This window comes from Dasypus novemcinctus, chromosome 5 (assembly GCF_030445035.2).
Source record: "Dasypus novemcinctus isolate mDasNov1 chromosome 5, mDasNov1.1.hap2, whole genome shotgun sequence".
Lineage (NCBI taxonomy): Eukaryota > Metazoa > Chordata > Mammalia > Cingulata > Dasypodidae > Dasypus > Dasypus novemcinctus.
Genome location: NC_080677.1, coordinates 56870086 through 56891871, shown reverse-complemented (window position 1 = coordinate 56891871; position 21786 = coordinate 56870086). Strand labels below are relative to the sequence as shown.

Genomic DNA, 21786 nt, shown 5'->3' with positions numbered 1-21786 from the left:
TAATATTCTTTTAGTGTGTATTACAGCAAGCACTGGATCTTCAGTGTTTTCTCTGTCCTTTATCATTAGGCTACTCTTTGTAAAGAGGGACACCTTCTTTAATTTTTGTTGTCAACCATTTTAGAACACTGTGACTGAATTGCAAGGAGTCTCTGGCAACTGCAATAACAATAACAACTATTTCCTTAAGGTTTGTTTTTTGGAAGAAAATGTTTATCTGTACCTTCCTGCTTCATGTGTGAAATTAAATGCTCCGTGTGCCTTATTAACTAGATCTATGCTCTGAAGATCTTTTGTAGAGCTATGTGTTTGTATGTTGAATACTAGTTTGAAAATAATCATTTGGAATAGTAGTTTTTAACTCTGAAATATAACATGTATTTTAGGCACAGGTTCTGCAATTTGAACTCATTTCCTAATGTATAACCATGGATGTTTTTAACCCCTAACACTTTAAACTTTTGTGATTCAAATTAGAGAGGATAAAAAATTTACAACGACATGCATTTTGTATAGGTTTATACAATTCAGGGTATATATAGTAATTTATATTATCTCTTTATTCATTATTACAAGGAATCTTTTGATTCAAAGTTCTTAATTTTTATGAAAATAAAAGGCTAAATATTTTTAAAACTAAATGCATATATGTTTAAATTATAGCAGTACTCATTTGCATGATTTATATGGTAGGTATACTGAACTATCAAAAAAGGTATTATGCTTTTTAAAATAGAGTCCTTATTACTTTCAGCTGCCAGCAGCAGAGATAGTGGAGCTTAAAAGTGGGGGTTAAATGTATTTGTTGATTAGAGAATCCTGAAGAATAAGAAAAATAAAAACTTTTATAATGGTTTGCTCACAGACTCCAATTTGACTGGATCTTTAAAATCATTAAATTTAATTACATTCTTTGATTTGTAATCTCCAAATCTGTAATATCAGTAAATTGTTTGTCACTGAATCTCAGAACTATAAAGTCCTTAGAAATATTCATTTGAGGTCCTTATCCATGCTTGATCTAACCAAGCAATGTAACTACACACACACACCATCCGCAGGAAGTGGTCATCCTTCTTTCCTTAAAAGTTCTTCTTTAGGAATATTCTTGATGTATAAAAGCGTCATTACTTATAACACTGAGCACAGATAGGGAGATGGGGTATGCCTAGGGAAAAGAGAGGTTAGCATGGGAACCTTTGTTTGCCTACCTAATGCCATCTTTTTGCAGTTCATTTTCTTTGTTTTATATTATTTATCATGATGCAAGGATTTGAATATGTTTTCTTAGTTAGTTTCTTTCCAAATATAAGATTGTGATTATATTTACTTATGAGCCAGATACTAGATACTAACTGAACTTTATCAAATTCTTTCACAACGTTAAGTTCCTCTGAGAGTAAAGAAGTCCTTCCTGAAATGTAGAAGCCGTAGTGAATGAGCGGCATTTCTACCCTGGGGAGCATAGGCTTTTGTTCCTACGAGCCACAGGGACTCCTGTGGCCTCCCAGGCCTTTGCTTTTCCTGGCTTCTCTGCCTTAAATGCATTCCCTGCATTGGCCCTTGTATTTCCGCTTACTCATTAGGGTTTGCCAGGTCTGGTAAAGTTTCCATTCATTTTAAACTGATGTTGGTACTGGGAAGAGTGGTAAAAACTCTAATTCATTTCTGAAATTCCAATTCCTAAGTTGTGTTTTAAAAACTGTTTTATTGAGGTAAAATTCACATGGAGTAAAATGCACAGATCTTAAGTCTTTAATTTGATATTTTAAACATTATATATCCATATTTCAGATTTTAAAATCAACTTTAATGAATAATTTAATATACACTAAAACGTATCATTTTTGGTGCATTTAAGTTAACAGTTTTGTTGGAGATTTGGACCCGAAGGGTATCGGGAATGAAAGAAATAAAAAAGGGGAAGGAACGGAGCGAGAGAGCTGAGATCGGGGGTCTGCGAGTAATAACTCCTCAGACAACTTTATTGTTTACAAGGGGCTCTCTATATACCCCAGTCTACGTGACAACAAGCAGGAACACGTACCCTACATGACATCAAGCAACATGCAGTTAACTATTAGCATTACTAAGGAACTCTAAGGAACTCAAAAAATCTTACTTCAAGGTACAAAGTCTAAGTGTTCTATTTACTACAAAAGGTATGTGCTCATCTTTTCTTTCAGCCTTTAACAGTTTCATCCCATTTGCCGGGAACTCTTAATTACCACATTCCTTAGGTTGCAAGCGTAGCCATGGAGACAGCATGTCTCTTTTTGTGAGGCCACTGTGCCTCAGTTTCCAACACAGTTTGATGGATCACCACCACCATCAAGATATAGAATAGTTTCATTATTCCAAAATTCACCTCATAGGACTTTGCATTTATGCTCAGCCCAAGTCACTCATTTGATATGCTTTCTGACACTATAGGTTAATCTTGCCAATTCTAGAATGTTATTTGAATGGTATCACAAAGTACATACAATTTTTTTTTTTGCCTGGCTTCTTTCATTCATTATAATCTTTTTGAGGTTTATCCATGTTGGGCATCTATTAGTAATTTGTTCCTTTTTATTTTCTGGTAATATTCCATTGTTATATTCAACAATTTGCTTACTCATTCACTGGTTAATGGGAATTTGAGTAATTTGTAGTTATAGACAATTATAAATAAAGCTGCTAAGTAGTGTTCCATTGTTGGGATATGCCACATTTCATTTATTACCTATTGTTGGACTCTTGGGGTATTTTCACTGTTTTCTTTCTATAAACATTAAAATCATTGTCTTTGTGTAGGCATGTGTTTTCATTTATCTTGGGTAGATATCTAGGAGTGGGTCATATGGTAATATATGTTTTGGCTTTTTAAGAAACTCTAGAACTGCTTTTCAAGTGCTTGTGTCATGTTACATTCCTACCAGCAGTAAATAAGAGTTCCAAATTCTCCACTTCCTCATTAAAATTTGTTAAGGTGAGTCTTTTTTATTTCAACATTCTGAGAAGCAGATGTGGCTCAAGGATTGCATTCCCGCCTACCACATGGATTTGTTAGAAGAAAGAATCAGTGAAAGAGAAAGAAAAAAAAAATCAGTAAGATCAAAGAGAGGACAACTGAAGTGACTCAGGCTGAGGAATGGAAAGATAAAAGAATAAAAAAGAATGAGCAACACCCAAGACACCTGTGGGACACCCTCTAGCATACTAATATATGCATTATGGGAGTCCCAGAAGAAGAAAGTGAGAAAAGAGCAGAAAGAATATTCAAGAAAATAATGACAAAAAACTTCCCGAATTTAACAAAAGACATGAAGAGGCACGTCCAAGAGGCCCGGTGAATCCCAAACCCCAAACAGGATAAATTCAAGGAGAACCACATCCAGACACATAATAATCATATTGTCCACTGCCAAGAATAAGGAGAGAGTCTGAGCTACATACAATAAGATTAAGTGCAGTTTTCTCATCAGAAACCATAGAGGCAAGAAGGCAGGGGGTACAAATATTTAAAGTGCTGTGGGGGGGAATGATTGTCAACCGAGAATTCTATATCCGGCAAGACTTTCTTCTAAAATGAGGGAGCAAATAAGATATTCCCAGATAAACAAAAGCTGAGGGAATTTGTCACCACTAGACTTGCCCTGCAAACAATGATAAAGGAATTTCTCTAGACTGAAAGGAAAGGACATTTGACAGTGGACCAAAGCAGCATAAAGAAATAAAGACCTCTGGAAAATAAAACCATATGGATAATTATAAATGCTAGTACTATTATATTGTATTGTTATATAACTCTACTTCTTCATATAGATGCTAAAATGAAAATGCATAAAATATACTAAATTGATGGTTTGGGACATACAATGTGCAAAGATATACTTTGTAACAAATAAAGAAATGGTGAGGGATGGTGGGATATAGAAACAGTGTATAGTGTATGTTATGGAAGATCAGTTGGTATCAAACTATATATGATTTTTATATATTTAGTACATTAAATATTTACCCCATGCAACCACAAAGAAAATACATCAAAAATATACTCAGAAAGAAATGAGAAGTGTCTTGAAATGGTACAATACAAAAAGCCACATAAATATGGAAGTAGACATAAGTGGAACAAGAGAGGGCCAAAAAGAATATGACTTACAATCCAAAATAGCAAAATGGCAAAAGAAAATCCTGCATTATCAATAGTTGCTTTAAATGTAAATGGATTAAACTCCCCAGGCAAAAGGCAGTGATTGGTAGAATGATTTTAAAAACATGACCAAACTATGCGCTGTTAAAAGAGCATGTTTAAATTTAAAGACATAAGTAGGTTGAAAGTGAAGGGATGGAAAAAATATATCATACAAGTAAGTAACCAAAAGACATCTCCTTAGGTATACTGATATTGGATAAAATAAATTTTAAATCAAAACTGTTATGAATGACAAAGAGGGTCATTATATACTGAAAAAAGATCAATTAAAAAAGACAACATAACAATTATTAATATATATACACCTAATAGCAGAGCCCCAAAATATATAAAACAAAACTATTAGCAGATTTGAAGGGAGAAATAGATGATTCTACTTTAATAATAGGAAATTTCAATATACCACATTTAATAATGGATAGATCATTGAGACAGAAGATCAGTAAAGAAATAGAAGACTTGAATCATACTTTAAACCAGCCAAAATTAATGGACATGTATAGAACATCACCCAATAGCAGCAGAATATACATTGTTGTTAGTGCACATGGATCATTGTCCAGGATAGACCATGCGTTAGGTCAAAAAAACAAATCTTGATAAATTCAAAATATTGAAATCACACCAAGTATCTTTTCTGACCACAATGGACTAAAACTTGAAATCAATAACAGAGGGTGAAATAAAAAAATTCACAAATGTGGAAGTTAACCAGTTACTCGTAAACAACCCATAGGTCACAGAAGAAATAAGAGAAATGAGGAAATATCTTGAGGTTAATGAAAACAAAAATGGAACATACCAAAACTTATGAGTTGCAAAAATGCAGGACTGACAGGGATATTTATAGCTCTAAATGTTTGCATTAATAAAGAAGAAAGAACTCAAATCAGAGACTTTATTTCAAAACTACAAGATATAGAAAAGCAAGAACAACCAAACTCAAAGTAAATAGCAAAGATTAGAATGGAGATAAATGAAATTGAGTATAAAAATAGAACAATAGAATCAACAAAACCAAAAGCCGATTCTTTGATAAGGTCAATACAATCGGCACACCTTTAGCTACACTGACAAAAAAAGAGGACATACATGGCAAAAATCAGAAATGAAAGGGGGGACATTACTGCCAACCCCACAGAAATAAAAAGGATTATTAGGGAATACAATGAATGCCAAAAAAATTGCATAAATTAGATAAACTGAGTGAAATGGATAAATTCTGAGAAATACAGTAACTGCCTACTCTGTCGCAAAAAGAAACAGAAGATCTCAACAAACCAATAATTAGTAAAGAGATTAAATCAGTACTCAAAAACCTCCCATTAAAGAAAAGCCCAGGACTGGATGGCTTCACAGCAAAATTTTACCAAGCATTTCAAGGAGAATTAACATCTATCCTGCTAAAGTTTTCCAAAGAAATTGAAGAGAAGGAAACACTTCCTAACTCATTCTGTGAGACCAACATCACCCTCATACCAAACCAGATAAAGATATCTCATGAAAAGGAAACTGCAGATAAATGTCCTTACAAATACAGATGCAAAAATCCTCAACAAAATGCTACTAAACCAAATCCAACAGCGCATCAAAAACAATTATACATTGTGATCAAGTGGGATTCATCTCCATTATACAGAGTTGGTCAACGTAAGAAAATCAGTAAATTTTGTAGATTTCAAGAAAGATCATGTTCTTGAAGCAAATCCATTACTGCAGGTGTCAGACCTTTGGATTGGATTCAGTTGGGAGTCTTTTCGTTGAATTGCTTCAGAGAAGTATGACCCAGGAAGAGTCTTGTTCCTGTTGTTGGAGTCCTTTATAAACAGGATAAAAAGCAGAGACAAGCAGAGAAAAGGCCTCAAAGAACAAAGAAGAGGTCCAGAGGCTGGACGCTGGAATCATCAGGGTACAGAAAAAAGATGGCAGGGATAGAGAAACCCTGAAAGGCTAGAGGAGACAAGGCCCAGGGAAGAGGGGAGAGAGCTGTGATTGCCCACAGCTGAGCTCAGGGAAGAAGTAATCCTGGAGAAGGGGCAGAAACTGAGACTGGCAGAATGGCCATTGTGTCTTGCCATGTAGCAGGATTCCAGGATCTCCAGCAACTGACCTTTGGTGAGACAGCATCTCTGATGATGCCTTGATTTGGACATTTTCACAGTCTCAAAACTATAAGCTTTTAATTTAATAAATTCCCATTATGATGCCAATACATTCCTGATATTTTGCTTTGGCAGCTGTAGCAGTTTGAATTTGCATATGAATTTCTAAAATAGATACTGAATTATGTTTATAAACTGGTCTCTCTGAGATTTTACTTTTATTTGATTAAATTATGATTAGGACTTTGATTGGGCCATTTCAGTAGGGCATTGCCACAGTTAAAACACATGGCAAAGGACAGAGTTGGGAGTTTTGATCCTGGAGCCTGGGAAGTAAACATGCAGTAGAAGCAGATACATGAGGAAAGATAGAAGGTTCCATTAGACACAGCAGAGGCTCTGGGAAGAGAGACGAGCCATTCACCTGAAAGCTTACAGCTGACCTTGTGGAGAGAGGAGAGCAGCTAATCCAGAGAGTATTGGGCCCCTGGAGAGAGACAAGACTTATCTCAGCCTACAGCTATTAGAAGAAGCTGGGACCATGGAGCTTTAAGAGGAAGAGGAAGGCTGAATGTCAGCAGCCATCTTGCTCCAACATGTGGCAACAGACATCGATGAGGGAAGCAACTTATGCTTTATGGTGTTGTAAATGTAAGCTTCTACCCCAAATAAATACCCTTTATAAAAGCCAACCGATTTCTGATATTTTGCATCAGCAACCCTTTGGCTGACTAATACAATGATAATATCCTATGTACAGAAAATCCTGAAAAATCCATAACGAAGCTACTGCAACTAATGAATTCAGCATACTAGCAGGGCACAAGATGAACACTCAAAAATAAAAGTGTTTTTTTATACTAGTAGTAAATAATTTGTAAAAATGAAGAAAAAAATCCTTTCACAATAGCAACTAAAAGAATTACATATCTAGGAATAAATCTAACCAAGGATGTAAAGGACTTATACATAGAAAAACTGCAAGACATTGCTGAAAGAAATCAAAGATCATCTAAATAAATGGAAAGATATTGTGCGTTCATGGAGTGGAAGACTAGATATTGTTAAGATGTCAACATACAGTTTCAATGCAATCCCCAGTCAAAATTCCAACAGTCTACTTTGCAGAAATGGAAAAGCAAATCATCAAATTTATATGGATGGGTAAGGGACCCTGAATAGCCAAAGCCATCTTTTTTTTTTTTTTTTAAGGAAAATGGTGGGTTTTATTTATTTATTTTAGAGAAGTTGTAGGCTTACAGAAAAATAATGCATAAAATGCAGAGTTTCCATATACCATCCTATAGTAAAACCTTCCTTTAGGATGGTGTATTTGCTACAATTCAGGAAATAACTTTTTATGTAATTATACTATTAACTATAGTTTACAATCAGGTTTACTGTGTTGTACATTCCTATACTTTTTAAATTATTTTTTATATTTAAAGAAGCTTTGGATTACATAAATGTTATTAAAATATATATATATAAGGGATTCCCATATGCTCCACCCTTCCCCCTCCCACACTTTCCCACATTAACATCTTTCATTAGTGTGGTACATTTGTTACAACTGATGAATGCATACTGAAGTATTGCTACTAACCGTGGACTATAGTTTACATTATAATTTGCACTCTGCCCCGCACAATTTTCCAAGATATGACAAAATGTATAATGGCCTGTATCCATTGTATTGTCATGCAGGACAATTCTAATGTCCCAAAAATGCCCCCATGTTACACTTATTCTTCCCTCTCCCTCCCTTAGAACCTCTGGTGGCTACTGCCTTTATATCAATGACAAAAGTTTTTCCATTGCTAGAATAATAAGTCTATAATAGAATAATAATGTTTAGTTTAGCCCATTGTTCATTCCCCAGTCTTGAGGATTTAGGGGTGGTGATGCTCACTGTGTTTTTAATTGAGAGGGAGCTTAGATCCCATGGGGCAGATGGATGGAACTACCTTGCTCACAGTTGCAGACACTCTCTGTTCCTTGGGATGGGAATTGTCCAACATCATCTCCTTGCTGGTTATCCAGAATGAGTCCAATGACCTGGAGAGTAGGTGTTGCAGCTCTGCTGAAATTCAGGGCTCAAGTGGCACATGGACGAACCAAAGATTTAAGTCTCTGGGAATTTAACAAGTATACTGTTAATTATAGGTTCAAATAAAAGTGGCAGAAGAGCCATGTGTAGGGAAACTATAAATGAATCTAACCCTGTTACACTGGTGAGCATAAATTCAAAAGTAAGGCCCACTGACAGGGTGCTGATTTCCTGAGCTTGTCTGCCCTGCTTATAGTGTCTAGATATCTCTAGATTCCAGCTGTTTGAGGCACTGTTTACTTTTTGTGGCAGACAATTAGATCCTATTGAGGCATGTATAAGCGTAACCTCTGGAATGATCCCCAGACATACTTTGAAATCTCTTCGCTATAAAAACTCACTTGTATGCTCTCTCTGCCTAAAGGAGCCTACACCAAATCTTGGTGTGTATTTCCATATTTCTCTCCCATTTTTCAGTAAGCTCTGTTCTTTCCCCCATTTCCCAAATATCTTTTTACTAGCTAACTAAGAAAAAAAAAACCTCATTTGTATTTAATATTTCCTCCTTTTGGTGAACGTCTTTTTTCCAGATTCATTGCTAGTTGACCAGTCATCTTGAAAAAGAAGAATGAAATTGGAGAACTTACATTTTTCAATTTTAAGACTTATTACAAAGCCATAGTAATCAAAACAGTATGGCACTAGCACAAGGACAGACATATAGACCAATGAAATAGAACTCAGAGCTCAGAAATCAACCCTTCACATATATGGCCAACTTATTTTTGACAAGGGTGCCAAGTCCACTCAGTGGGGAGAGAATAGTCTCTTAAACAAATGGTGATGGAAAAATTGGAAGTCCATGTCCAAAAGAATGATGGTGAACCCTTACCTCACCCCATAAACAAAAATCAATTCAAAACGGTCAAAGACCTAAGTATAAAAACCAGAACTATAAAACTCCTAGAAGAAAATATAGGGAAACATCTTCAGACTCTTGTGTTAGGCAGTGATCTTTTAGGCTGTACCCAAGCACAAGCACCAAAATAAAAAATAGATAAATGGGGCCTCATCAAAATTAAAAACTTGTGCATTGGAGCACAGGTATAGCTCAGTGGTTGAGCACCTGCTTCCCATGTATGAGGCCTTGGGTTCAATCTCTGGTACCTCCTTAAAAAAAAAAGCTCGTACATCAAAGGACTTTTCCATGAAAGTAAAACATCCCACTCAATGGGAGAGAATATTTGGAAACCACATATAAAATAAAGATTTAATATCAAGAATTATAAAGAAATCCTATAACTCAATAAGAAGAAGACAACCCATTTTAAAAATGGACAAAATACTGGAATAAACATTTCTCCAAAGAAAAAATATTCAAATGTCTGCAAAGCACATGTAAAGATGTTCAACATCATTAGTTGTTAGGGAAATGCTGAACAAAAACACAATGAAATGTTATTTCAGACCCAGTAGAATTGTTCTGTTCAAGAAATGGAAAATTACATATTTTGGAGAGGATTTGGAAAAATGAGAATACTAATTCTAAGCTGGTGGGCAGGTAAAATAGTGCAGCCACTGTGGAAGACAGTTATAGTGGTTCCTCAGAAAGTTAAGGATAGAATTTCCATATGACCCAGCAATCCCACTTCTATGTATTTACCCAAAATATTTGAAGGCAAGTACTCAAACACAGATATTTGCACACCAATACTCTTAGTGTCACTATTCTCAGTTACCAAAAGATAGAAGCAAATAAAGTGCTCCTTAATCAATGAATGGGTAAACAAAATGTTACATATACATGTAATGGAATATTATTCAGCTGTGAAAAGTAATGAAGTTCTGATACATGCAACAACATGGATGAACCTTGAAGTCATCATATTCAATGAAATAAGTCAGACACAGAAGGACAAATATTGTAAATGACTTAACTGATAGGAAATAATTAGAGTAAATAAACTCATAGAGCCAGAATCTAGAATATAGGTTATCAGGGGACTGGATGAGGATAGGCAATTAGGAATTAATGCTTACATTGTACAGAGTTTCTATTTGTGTTGATCACAAAATTTTGATAACAGATGGTGGTGATGGTAAGACAACATTGTGAACATAATTAACAGCACTGAATTATATATTTTAATGTGGTTAAAAGGGGATATTTTAGGTTTTATATATGTTTGTAGACTAAAAATTATTTTTCCTCCCCCTCCCCCACCCTGCTGTATTGACTTTCTGTGTCCATTCGCTGTGTGATCTTCTGTATCTATTTCTCTTTTTGTCTTAACTTCTCATTTTTCTCCTCTGGGATTCCTGGGATTTGATCCTGGGGACCTCTAATGTGGAGAGCGGTTCCCTGTCAGTTGTGCAACCTCAACTACTGGTTTCTGCTGTGCTTCATATTGACTCTCCCCTTGTCTCTCTTTTTGTTGCATCATCATCTTGCTCCATGACTCACTTGCACGGGCACTGGCTCACCATGCAGGCACTTGACTTGCTGTGTGGGCACTTGGCTCACCACATGGGCACTTGCATGAGCACTTGGCCTACCATGCTGGTACTCACATAGGCACTTGGCTCACCGCATGGGTACTCGGTTCACCACGCCGATATTCAGCTCTCCATGCAGGTGCTGGCTTGCTGCACAGGCACACTTTCTCTTCTTTTTCACCAGGAGGCCCCAGGGATTGAACCCAGGTCTTCCCATATGGTAGGCAGAGAGGCCCTATTGCTTGAACCACATCCGCTTCCCCTAATTTTTTTTTTAAAACATAGGACTATGCAGCACAGTGTACCCTATTGTAAACAATGGATTATAGTTAATAGTATGATTATTACATTTTCCTTTAATTAATTGTAATAAATGTGCCACAGTAATGGAAGATGTTACTAATAGGGTGGTGTATGGGAATTTTGTATTTTATGCATGATTTTTCTGTATTTTATGCATGATTTTTCTGTAAATGCTGGGACAATATAGAATATTGTAACCGAATTTTGTCTAGGCTCTTGTCTATGCTGCAGAAATGAATTTCAAGAGCATATCAGGTTAGTTAGGCCAGTAATTCATTACGGTAGGGAGGGAAGAGAAATGGGAGAAAATAAAAGATTGTGGGTCCCATGTAGAGAGGAAGGGGCTGAAAAGTGATAAAGTGGGCTGATTTACAGACTGCAATTTCCCATTATAGATTGTAAATGCCCAGGTTTTACCTGCATGGTAATCATGGCAGGGAAAAAAAGAAGATCAGGGTGCAGAGGTCAGTAACAGGCACACAGACTGACACCAGGACACACACCAGGACAGGGCAAAGGCAAGAGAGCAAAAAGCCTTTGTACTTGCTTTTTTTTTTTTTTTAATTAAAATTATTTATTTTTAAAAATTACATTAAAAAAATATGAGGTCCCAATCAACCCCACCGCCCCCACCCCCCACTCCCCCCACAGCAACACTCTCTCCCATCATCGTGACACATCCATTGCACCCGGTAAGTACATCTCTGAACATCACTGCACCCCGTAGTCAATGGTCCACATCATAGCCCACACTCTCCCACGTTCCATCCAGTGGGCCCTGGGGGGATCTACAATGTCCCGCAATTGTCCGTGAAGCACCACCCAGGACAACTCCACGTCCCAAAAACGCCTCCACATCTCATCTCTTCCTCCCATTCCCCAAACCCAGCAGCCACCATGGCTACCCTTCCCACACCCATTCCACATGTTCTCTGTGGACATTGGATTGGTTGTGTCCATTGCACATCTATGTCAAGTGGGGGCTTAGATTCCACATGGATACTGGATGCACTCCTCCTGCTTTCAGTTGTAGACACTCTAGGCTCCATGGTGTGGTGGTTGACCTTCTTCAACTCCATGTTAGCTGAGTGGGGTAAGTCCAATAAATCAAAGTGTAGGAGCTGAAGTCTGTTGAGGCTCTGGGCCTGGGTATCTTATTATCAGTCCAGAGATTCAAATCCCCTAAATATATCTTAAACCCCAGCACCAACTACAATTCCAATAAAGTAGCATGCAAGTCTTGTGAGAAGAGATCCCCTCTGAGTCCAATTCCATCATGCAGAAACACCAGCACCAAAGAAGGGCCATCTGCCATGGCAGTGAACCCCATCTGCCATGACCATAGAACCCGTGGGTCTCTTTATCCCTCAAAAGAACCAATACCTGGACTTGTATCTACTTTATCTGTCCCTTAGACTCTGCTCAGTTGTGCATAAGGGCATTCCTTCTGACAACCTCCAGACTCTTTTTTAGATACTCATAGCCTTATAATCTCATTTCTCCTTTCCATTTCCCCCTTACATTAGGTCAAACAGCATTTTGAAGTCATGTTATTATATGTAGACAGGGATATTCTGCTGAACCGTATTGAACCTTTAATTCAAGGTCATTTTCTAGTTGCATCTTCAGCTGGTATGTAGTAGTGATCCCTCGGTGCCAGGGAGGCTCATCCCCGGGTGTCATGTCCCACACTGGGAGGAATGCACTGCATCTACATGCTGAGTTTGGCTGTGAGAGTGGCCACATTTGAGTAACATGAAGGCTGTCAGGAGGAAACTCTCAGGCACAGTGCTACTCTAGGCCTTGTTCTTATTGCAGGTGTATAGGCTCAAAAGCATAGCCATTATTATCAGGAGCCCATTGTTGGGCCCTCCTTCCTTCCTGGTTCTTACCGTTGCACCTGGGGGACTGCCGCTGCTCCCCCAGGGTCCACAACAGTGACCCCCCGGCCAGGGGCCCAGTACCCCCCCCCCAGCTGTTGTTTTTAATTGTTTCCACTATGAGTATATCTAGACCTTACTATATACCCTGGGCATATGCCCTGTATAACTCCCTGTCAGCCATATATATCCTGTCAATAACATCCTATATCAGTATTCCTCCACTGCCATTGTTGAACCACTCTGTGATCCAAAACTTCCTGTAAAGTGAATCCCAACATAATGTCAGCTTCACAAGAGTCTTAGATCACCGAAATTCATATATACAATATACAGTACTTCCCCAGATCCACCATAAAACCTTTTCCCTTCCACAGCAATAATCTTTCAGCTTATTCATATCATATTTCCTGAAACTGATGTACAGATTCCAAGACAATAGCTTTCAAACAAGGTGACATCTGTGCTTACTATGTGTTTTACTTGCTTTTTAAACCATTAGTTATTCCTCCCCTTTGCTAATGACACAGAAGGAGTCCCAGCTGTTTGCTGCAGTGATTGATTACCCCACCCATCAATCCCTCAGGAGGGCCCAATGATAAGACCCCTGGAGAATATCCAGGGCTTCTCCTTGCTTCTGGAGGAAATCTCATTCCGGATGGCAGAATCTCGTGAGGGTCTTCCAGCAGCCATTTTAGGGGTACCGAGTGACACGTGGACTTCTTGCCAGGTTCCCGATCCATCTATTGAATCCCTATCTAGCCTGTTTCAGTATGTTTAAGTAAAAAGGATACCCATTTACCTACAGGACAAAGTACATAGAAGGGAATAATGGTTGGAAAGTCTTTGAAAAGGTAAACTGAATAAGATTGTAGAAACTTAAAAATCAGCAGACTCTCTAGACATTTTTTTCCCCGATAATTATTTGGAGAAAATTTTCCACAGGTCTCTTGCATTCTGAGGCTCTAACTGTCCTTTATTCCAGACTATCTTTTGTGTTTGTGTAATGAACTGCTTTGGAAGACAGATAGTCTTTCCTACTAGAGCAAAAGGCAGGCATTCTTACTGCCTATTATAAAAGATTCAAGTAACGCAAGTTCTCAGTTACTTTCCTGAAATCTCTACCTGTACAGGCATCATTTGCCCCTCACATCACCCTTTGGAAACTATGGTTCAAAGAACAAGCAGAAAAATGGTAATACTCTGTACCCACTAGTGCAAAGATCCGTCATGGATTGGACAATAGTTACAGAGACACACACCTACTTTGAGTATGAAGGGAGGGAAATTTGCAATCACTATGGTCGGAAGCAAATTGAATGCTTAGAACTTTGGGGAGGTGATGGAGCAGATCATGTAATGCTAATTAAGGAGAAACTGCAACAGGTAGGCTAACTTTTGGCTCACCCCTGACTTCATTCTGTCATTCCAACTTTATATTCATTCACAGTAAAATAACTCAGTTTTTTTGCAGTGGGTCTTAGATGACACAAGAGAATATCGGTACTCTCATAGATATTTATCTGAGACAAACTCCCTGAGAAACTGCATGATTATTTGAACCCTGCACTGGGTCTACAATGCTAACGAAGGTAATTCACTGGACAATGAGAAACTGTATAATATCTCTTTAAATATACAAAAGAGATATTATCATGACAATGGCACAGCAAATGCCAGATTAAGGTAGTCTTCTTAACAGAATTTCTGGTGTGGTAGTCAAGGCTATGACTTTTGAGTCAAAGATTCCCCAGAGCTTAAATGATGATGTCCCTAATCATACCCACCTCTAGAGGGCTTTAGATGAAATATAAACATTGGGAGTTTGGTTAAAAATGAGTAACCTCTATACTGCTCAATACTGAAGGTTAATGTGCCTTGTTACTGGCACGTTGCTGCTCTCTCTCCACCCCGATGCCTCTTTCTTCTATTCCAACCTCAACTGCTTTAAGGAGAAAAGATTATTAGGGGTTCAACAGAGATCTCTTTGTCCTCCAGGGAAAACTAATGCTTTAGGACTCCCATGCGGGCTCTGTATGGGGAACTTTGAGGAGAGGAGGCGCTTAACTTTAGATGGCTTTGTTGAATCCTCTCTCATAATTCACCATCTGACCCAGTCCCATGGTGGGAAAGGATGCCCAAATTCAACTGATGTGGTTTGGGCAGGATTCACAGTGGTGGGAGGGGAAGCTAAAATGACGTTATGGATGAAACCATTTGGGCAGATTCAATCTAATGTTCTTGTGGCTTCTGCTGCTGGGTGTATAATGGAATTGATGGGTTATGTGCCTGCACTTTTCTGTTCCATATTTCAGTGGGGATTTTTCCATTCAGGGACTACTGCATGTACAGAGTGGTAGTGGGACATGTAGAATACTCCCAGTCTGCCTCCCCTGTCTCTCATAGGTAGTGCAGCAGAAACAATATATAATCCCAAGAAAGAAAGGTAAATCACAGCTTAGTTAAAAACATAATGGTTGCCAGATTACTCAGGTCATTTCCCAGAGTACCACTACCACCTGCTGATAAAGCCACCAAAAGAATTAAGCAGGGGGGGGGAAGTTCAGCTATTAACCTGCTGCTAAGCTCTTATTGAAACTAAATGCCTGACCCACAGAGGTCTTGTGCCTCTTTGGCCTGATAGTCTCAGTTTGAGGTAGATCAACTTGAACTCACCCACCAACAGAGTTGGAGGGACCCAGTAAACTTTGCTTGCCAAATGGAAGTGATATATTCAAGAAAGCAGCCATCCTGGCCTGGCAGTATCTCAGGTTTACATTAAAAAGTGACAGTTATCCACTTAGGGGTACATTACCCACCATTCTGTCTCCCGAAGCAAAGCCTCTGTATCAGTGGGCCTTTGATTCACAGAGGTTTCCTAAAATACCTGGGCTTAGTTCACGGATGGTTCAGCTAAGCTTTGCACTGTTGTCTATTAGGCTTTTCAACGTCAGCACAAGCTATGCAGACCCAAAAATTAAAATGGTCACTTTGTTCAATGGGAAGAACTTAAGGCCATTATAGTTCTGGCCAGAATTACTCCTGTTGAACCTTGTTATATTTTTTTACTGACTCTTAGGCTGTTGCCTGTGACCTGTTCTGTTACATGAATATTTAAAGACTGTCAGATTAATGTTTGTGATGGCAAACTATGGGAACAAATTACAGCAATTGATCAAATTGGGGTGCTCATGTACTTTAGGGGTGGTCATAGGAGCCCTTCATGTATTTAAGAAACACAGTTGGAAGTTCAGTGTAGCCCTTAGATTACTGTAGAGATACCTCCAAAATGTGACTTCCCTTATTTACTCAGGGAAGATTTCTGGAGGGATAACTGGCTCTATATTATATATACCATATGGGAAATTGTCCTTGTGACTGCAATTATCCAAATAGATAAGGTGTGAAAATTTGTCCTGACTTTAGCTGAAGTGGTCAGTGACAGCACCTCAGCCCTGGAAGGCATGCAGGATCAACCTTAACCAGAGCTGTGATATACAATAGAATTGCCTTAAACTTTCTCCTTGTGAAGCAAGGCAGTCTGTACAATAGCTGATAAACCCTGCTGTGTTTAGATGGATACATAATTTAAATAAAATAAAAATAGTTTAAGTTACTTATGTAGATTAATACCATAGACCATAGGCCAAGTGAAAAGGTCAACATAAAAGCTTAAGGAGAAAGCCAATTGAAAGGAGAAAGCTTTCTAAAGTAGACCCATATGGTTTATGGGATTTGTTTAGCTAATTGGGTCTAGGAACCTAGAGAATATGGTTCAACTCATTCTGCTGGTTAGAGACCCTGTTAATAGTGTATTAATTATATGCTATATGAGACAAACTGAATGGATTTGGTCCTAGCCCCTCTTGATTATATTGGTAAGTATAACCCCAGGAGTACCATACTCATGGGAGAATTTACCGGAAGCCACAACAGTGTAGAAAGCCATGGTAGATATTGTTGGGAGACAATTCCCCAGGAGTCTCTCTTTTCTCTCATTTCTTATGAGCAGAGACACCAATGGCCTGTGTTTTATTTCACTGATGTTTATTTCATATCACTGATGTTTGTATAGTGAACAGCCTTGGAAAATAGTGGTAGTGTCTTCCTTTAGAGGAGTAGGTAGTCTTGCTTACTGCCCAATTATTTTAAAAGGTGAAGTTTCCTAAGCTTGAAATCTTTTTTTTTTTTTAAGATTTATTTATTTATTTATTCCCCCTCCCCCCATTGTCTGCTTTCTGTGTCCATTTGCTGTGTGTTCTGTGTCTGCTTATATTCTCATTAGGTGGCTCTAGGACTGATCCTGGGACCTTCCGGAGTAGGAAAGAGGCAATTACTCTCTTGCGCCACCTCAATTCCCTGTTCTGCTACGTCTTCTTATTTTCTCTCCTCTGTGTCTCTTGTTATGTCATCTTTCTGCGCCAGCTCTCAGCATCGGCCGGGATTCCTGCACAGGGCAGCTTTCCGGTATTGGGTGGCATTCCCACATGGGGGTACTCTTGCATAGGGTGGCATTCCAGTGTGATCTGGTACTCTGCGTGGGCCAGCTCACCATGTGGACCAGCTCGCCCTCACCAGGAGGCCTTGGGCATCAAACCCTGGACCTCCTATTTGGTAGACGAGAGCCCAATTGGTTGAGCCACATCTTTTTCCCAAGCTTGAAATTTTAAAGATTTTATGGCCAAACCTTCATTTTTAGACCTCGTTCTCCTGGTAGTATCCTGGATTTGAACTTTCTTTGGAAAGCATTTTTAATTTTAGAATTAAAGTCATCAGAACCATTAAGTCATGGTTCTTTTCTGTTTCACAATCCTCAATTTATCTCACTTCTCTCCCATTTTACTACAAGCAGCAAAAAGAAATTTGGCAGGACTTTCAGCACTTTGGAAATCTACTTGACTAAGTCACCCAATTCACAGGAACATTTCTTACTTTCTTGTTACTGAAGGTGGATAATGGTGCTAAGCTTTCTGCCACTACCTAACAAAGATCTCCCATATTTCTGCTAACACTCTGTCTAAGGCAATTTAGGCTTTCTCTTAGACTCTTCAAATTCATTCCAACTCTTACCTACTACCTGTTTTCAAAACCGCTTTCCCATTTTTCCATATGGCAGCACCCATTTCTATTGCTACATAACAAATTACCCCAAAACTTAACAACTTAAACAAGAAATACAAGTCATAGTTTCTGAGGGTAAGATGATCTAGGTCCCTCTGACTCAAGATCTCTCCCAAGGCTGCAATTAGGTGTCAGCTGGAACTGCAGTCATCTAAAGGCTCAATTAAGGGAGGATTCACTCTTATGCTCACTCAGAGTTATTGGCAGGACTCAGAAGATCCACTTCTAAAGTCCATCGTGTGGCTCTTGCAGGCCTAAGGTCCCCATTGGCTGTTGGCCAGAAACATTAGTTTCTAGTAATGTGGGCCTCTCCACAGGACTACTCACAACATGGCAGCTTGCTTCCCCCAGAGCAAGGATGAGAGAGAGAGAATGCACCAGAGGACAAAAAAGCTGGAAGTCACTGTCTTTGTGTATACTAATCTTGAAAGTGAGTGACATCACTTTTGTTGTATTCTGTTTTTTAGAAGCAGAAATCTTTGGGGGCCATTTTAGTGTCTGCCTACTATAGCAGGAAATAGGGTCTCTGTTTTGGAGGAGTATACTTCTAGAAGGTCGGGAACAAAACTAAAGAAGACTTCAAAATACTGTAAAATCAATGCTAATTTATGAACTGCCTGCCACAATTGCTAGAGAATATTGAGAAGGGAAAGATGAGTTTGAGTTGCTAGAAAAGACTTTATAGAAAAATCTTAACTCTATTTGGTCAGAATTTTAGAAAGAATAATTTGTCTAGCAATAATACCAATGACCTGAAGAGCTGAGAGCCTGATGGCAAGGAACACAGAAGACCATACCAATAAATTACATATGGATGTTAGATGTTTCTTGGCTTGTTAACAATAGTAAGAATGAAATCTGAAAATATTCTGAGAACAAAAGATTGATGAGAAATTTTTTAATGAATTGATAAATGGAAGGAAAACTGACTTAATATGAGGGGCACCATTTTATAGAAGAGGAGACCACACAAGAGAAAAGATAAATTACTTTCCTGCTTGGTGAAACTATGAAATTTAGTTGTTTTTGTCTCTTGGGGCCCTGGTCTCTCCAACCCCAAAGTCCTTACTCTCTTCATTGCAATACTCTGTGGTAGTGTCATGGAAAAACAAGGGATTGTAGCAATAATCATAGTCCTAAAGTCATGTGTTCATTTAGCATAATCTAGGTTCTGTGATGAACATTTCACATTTATCACTACTGTAAATTTGTAAATTCTTAGGCTTATCAAGGAGGTTATCCCCATTTTATAGATATGGAAATTACATTCAAAGAGAATAAATTGCCAAATATTACAAAGCTAGGACACACAGAAGCCACTATTCCAAAAAAAAAAGGCAAGAGAAATGCCTTTGCAGAAAAGAGGATGCTTTAGCTCAAAGCCATCTGGATAGTTGGCACAGATTTAGGAATTTTAAACATTAAAGCTTTAGTTTGAGGTCTTTCTCCTCCAGAGAAAAAGAACTTTCTCCTATTCTCTCACAGAATTGAGTCTGAAAATATGTATAACCAAATTCAAATCCAGTAAACAAATTCCAACAAAAACTGCATAATTAAGGCTATTTTTATGATTAGCACCATTTAGTTTCCCTGAATTTACCAGCGTAAACATTACTACCGCAAAAATTACTGCTAATGATTGAACCCAACAACAAGAGAAAATCCCCAAAAGGGTCATTTAGGCCCCAGCTGCAGCTGTGCTTCACTGGGTTTCTGACTGGAAAGCTGAGAATTAACAGGAAAATCAGGCTCTGCTGTACTGTGCAGATGTGTCTAAAACTGTATTAATTTATTCAGCAAACATTTGTTCAGTGCCTGCTATATGCCATGCAATGTGTTAGCCACACTGAAATAACAGGGATAAATCATACAGGGTACCCTTAAGGAGCCTACACTTGAAAGAAGTTGATGGGAGAAGGCAAGGTTTTATGGGCTATGTAAGGTACATAGTGGAAGCATAAAGTAGCAAAAACTTTTTAAGGGCAACAGCTTCTGTGCATGTGTTAGGTAGATTTACATTCATTTTAGATACCTGAGTTGGGGAAAGGGTGGTGAGTGAGGAGAGCAGAGACATGCATGGAAGCTGATGCCTACACCAAAACTCCAGATATTGAAAAAGGAAAAGGGTTAAGGGAAGGAAAATTTTTACTTCAGAAATGACCAATTTGCTTATAAAATAAAGATCCATGTGCTGAGGGCTCATAGGAACATTATATTTATGAGATCAAAGCTAAAGTCTAGTTACAAAATACAGTTTGGAAAGGCTCTAGGATGTTGCTGGTGTAGCATAGTTAGCAATAGCAGCCATAGCTTATTTTATTTTGCAACTTCTCACTTACTATTGTGTGCCAGATCTGGTGTTAAACACTTTACAGGAGTCATCTCTCTCTCGTGACAAAAAAATTATATCCCTACATTATAGGTGAGGAAACAGAAGCTGAAATCTATAAGTTCACTGTCCCAGGGCTGGAAAACCAGGATTTGAAGCCTATTTAATTGATTCCCACTTAACCATCTCACCGATTTAACAGATATTCTTCACACAGATATTCTATAACACCTAGTCTGATACCAACAGCTCTCCTTAGTGGTCAAGGCTTTAGTACAGTCTTGTACATGTCTGCTCCCACCATTCAAGGTGTACATTTACCAAGAAGCAGAAACCCTCAGCTGTATGTGTTATTGTAATTATGTAATTAAAGAAAATATTAAGTGCTCTGCTGTAATATGAAAAAAAAGGAATAGAAGGGAAGTAATTGTATCTGTGAAAATTAGGTAAAATGCTTTGGAAAGATTCAGTAAAGACTAGTAGCTCAAAAAAATTAGGTGTGAGAGAAGAGAAAATAAAACAAAAAGAAAGAAAAAAGAAAAAGTAAATAAAAAATTAAAAAGAAACAAAGAAATAACAAAAATAAGAGAAAAAATTCCAAAAAAAAATTAGGTGTGAGAGGAAAGTGCAAAAGATAGGGACAAACCATAAAACTTGGGAGAGATTTTGCATTCATTTTGCTTTGTGTCTTTAACTTTTCACCCATTTTAAAGACACTGAAATAATTTCATGCGTTATATGTTATGGTTCTGGTTTATATCAGAGTACATGAAACACCAGTCAACTGTCCCATAGTCCAAGAGAAAAATTTGGCCTTGCAATAAAATAAATGATATTAATAACATTAATTATTAATGTTAGGCTAACAAATGAATATTTCTATGATTTAAATTAACATACAATGACGTGCCGTATTTTTTTTCTATTAATGTTTCCTCTCTTCATATTGAAACTAACCCATCTACTGCTCCCCGTTCTTTTGGAGAAAACTTCTCCTATACATTTACCAAGGGTGAGCATATTAGAAGAGAAAAGGAGAGGAGGAAAGGGGAGGGGAGGGAAGGGGAGGAGAGAAGGGGATAAGAACTTTGGGGCTCGCTAGAAACAAGTAGCAAATTTCAGTGTAAACTGAATATTGTGGAAGGTGAATCTCAACACAGCCAGATTATATACCAGGGTTTTTGATTGGGGACATATGATAGGAATGTATTACAGATTTTTTTGCAATACTATAGTTTCTGCAGACTGTAAGTTGCATGACTCAGAAGAAAGAGTATGGGAATTGAGATCTGTTAGATGTC

General features: G+C 38.0%; 1 protein-coding gene across 7 annotated transcripts in view; it reads left to right on the top strand.

Annotated features, from left to right (window-relative positions):
- The window catches only part of PPP1R9A (protein phosphatase 1 regulatory subunit 9A), a 459269-nt gene that overhangs the window by 354739 nt on the left and 82744 nt on the right, over nt 1–21786 (top strand). For 3 of the 7 annotated variants that reach the window (XM_071215169.1, XM_071215168.1, XM_058296964.2), the window contains exon 8: nt 125–190. The exons of the other annotated variants lie outside the window; for them this stretch is intronic. In XM_071215169.1, coding sequence (XP_071071270.1) covers nt 125–190 — 66 coding nt within the window. The remainder of the gene's footprint in view (nt 1–124; nt 191–21786) is intronic. 7 annotated transcript variants of the gene reach the window in all.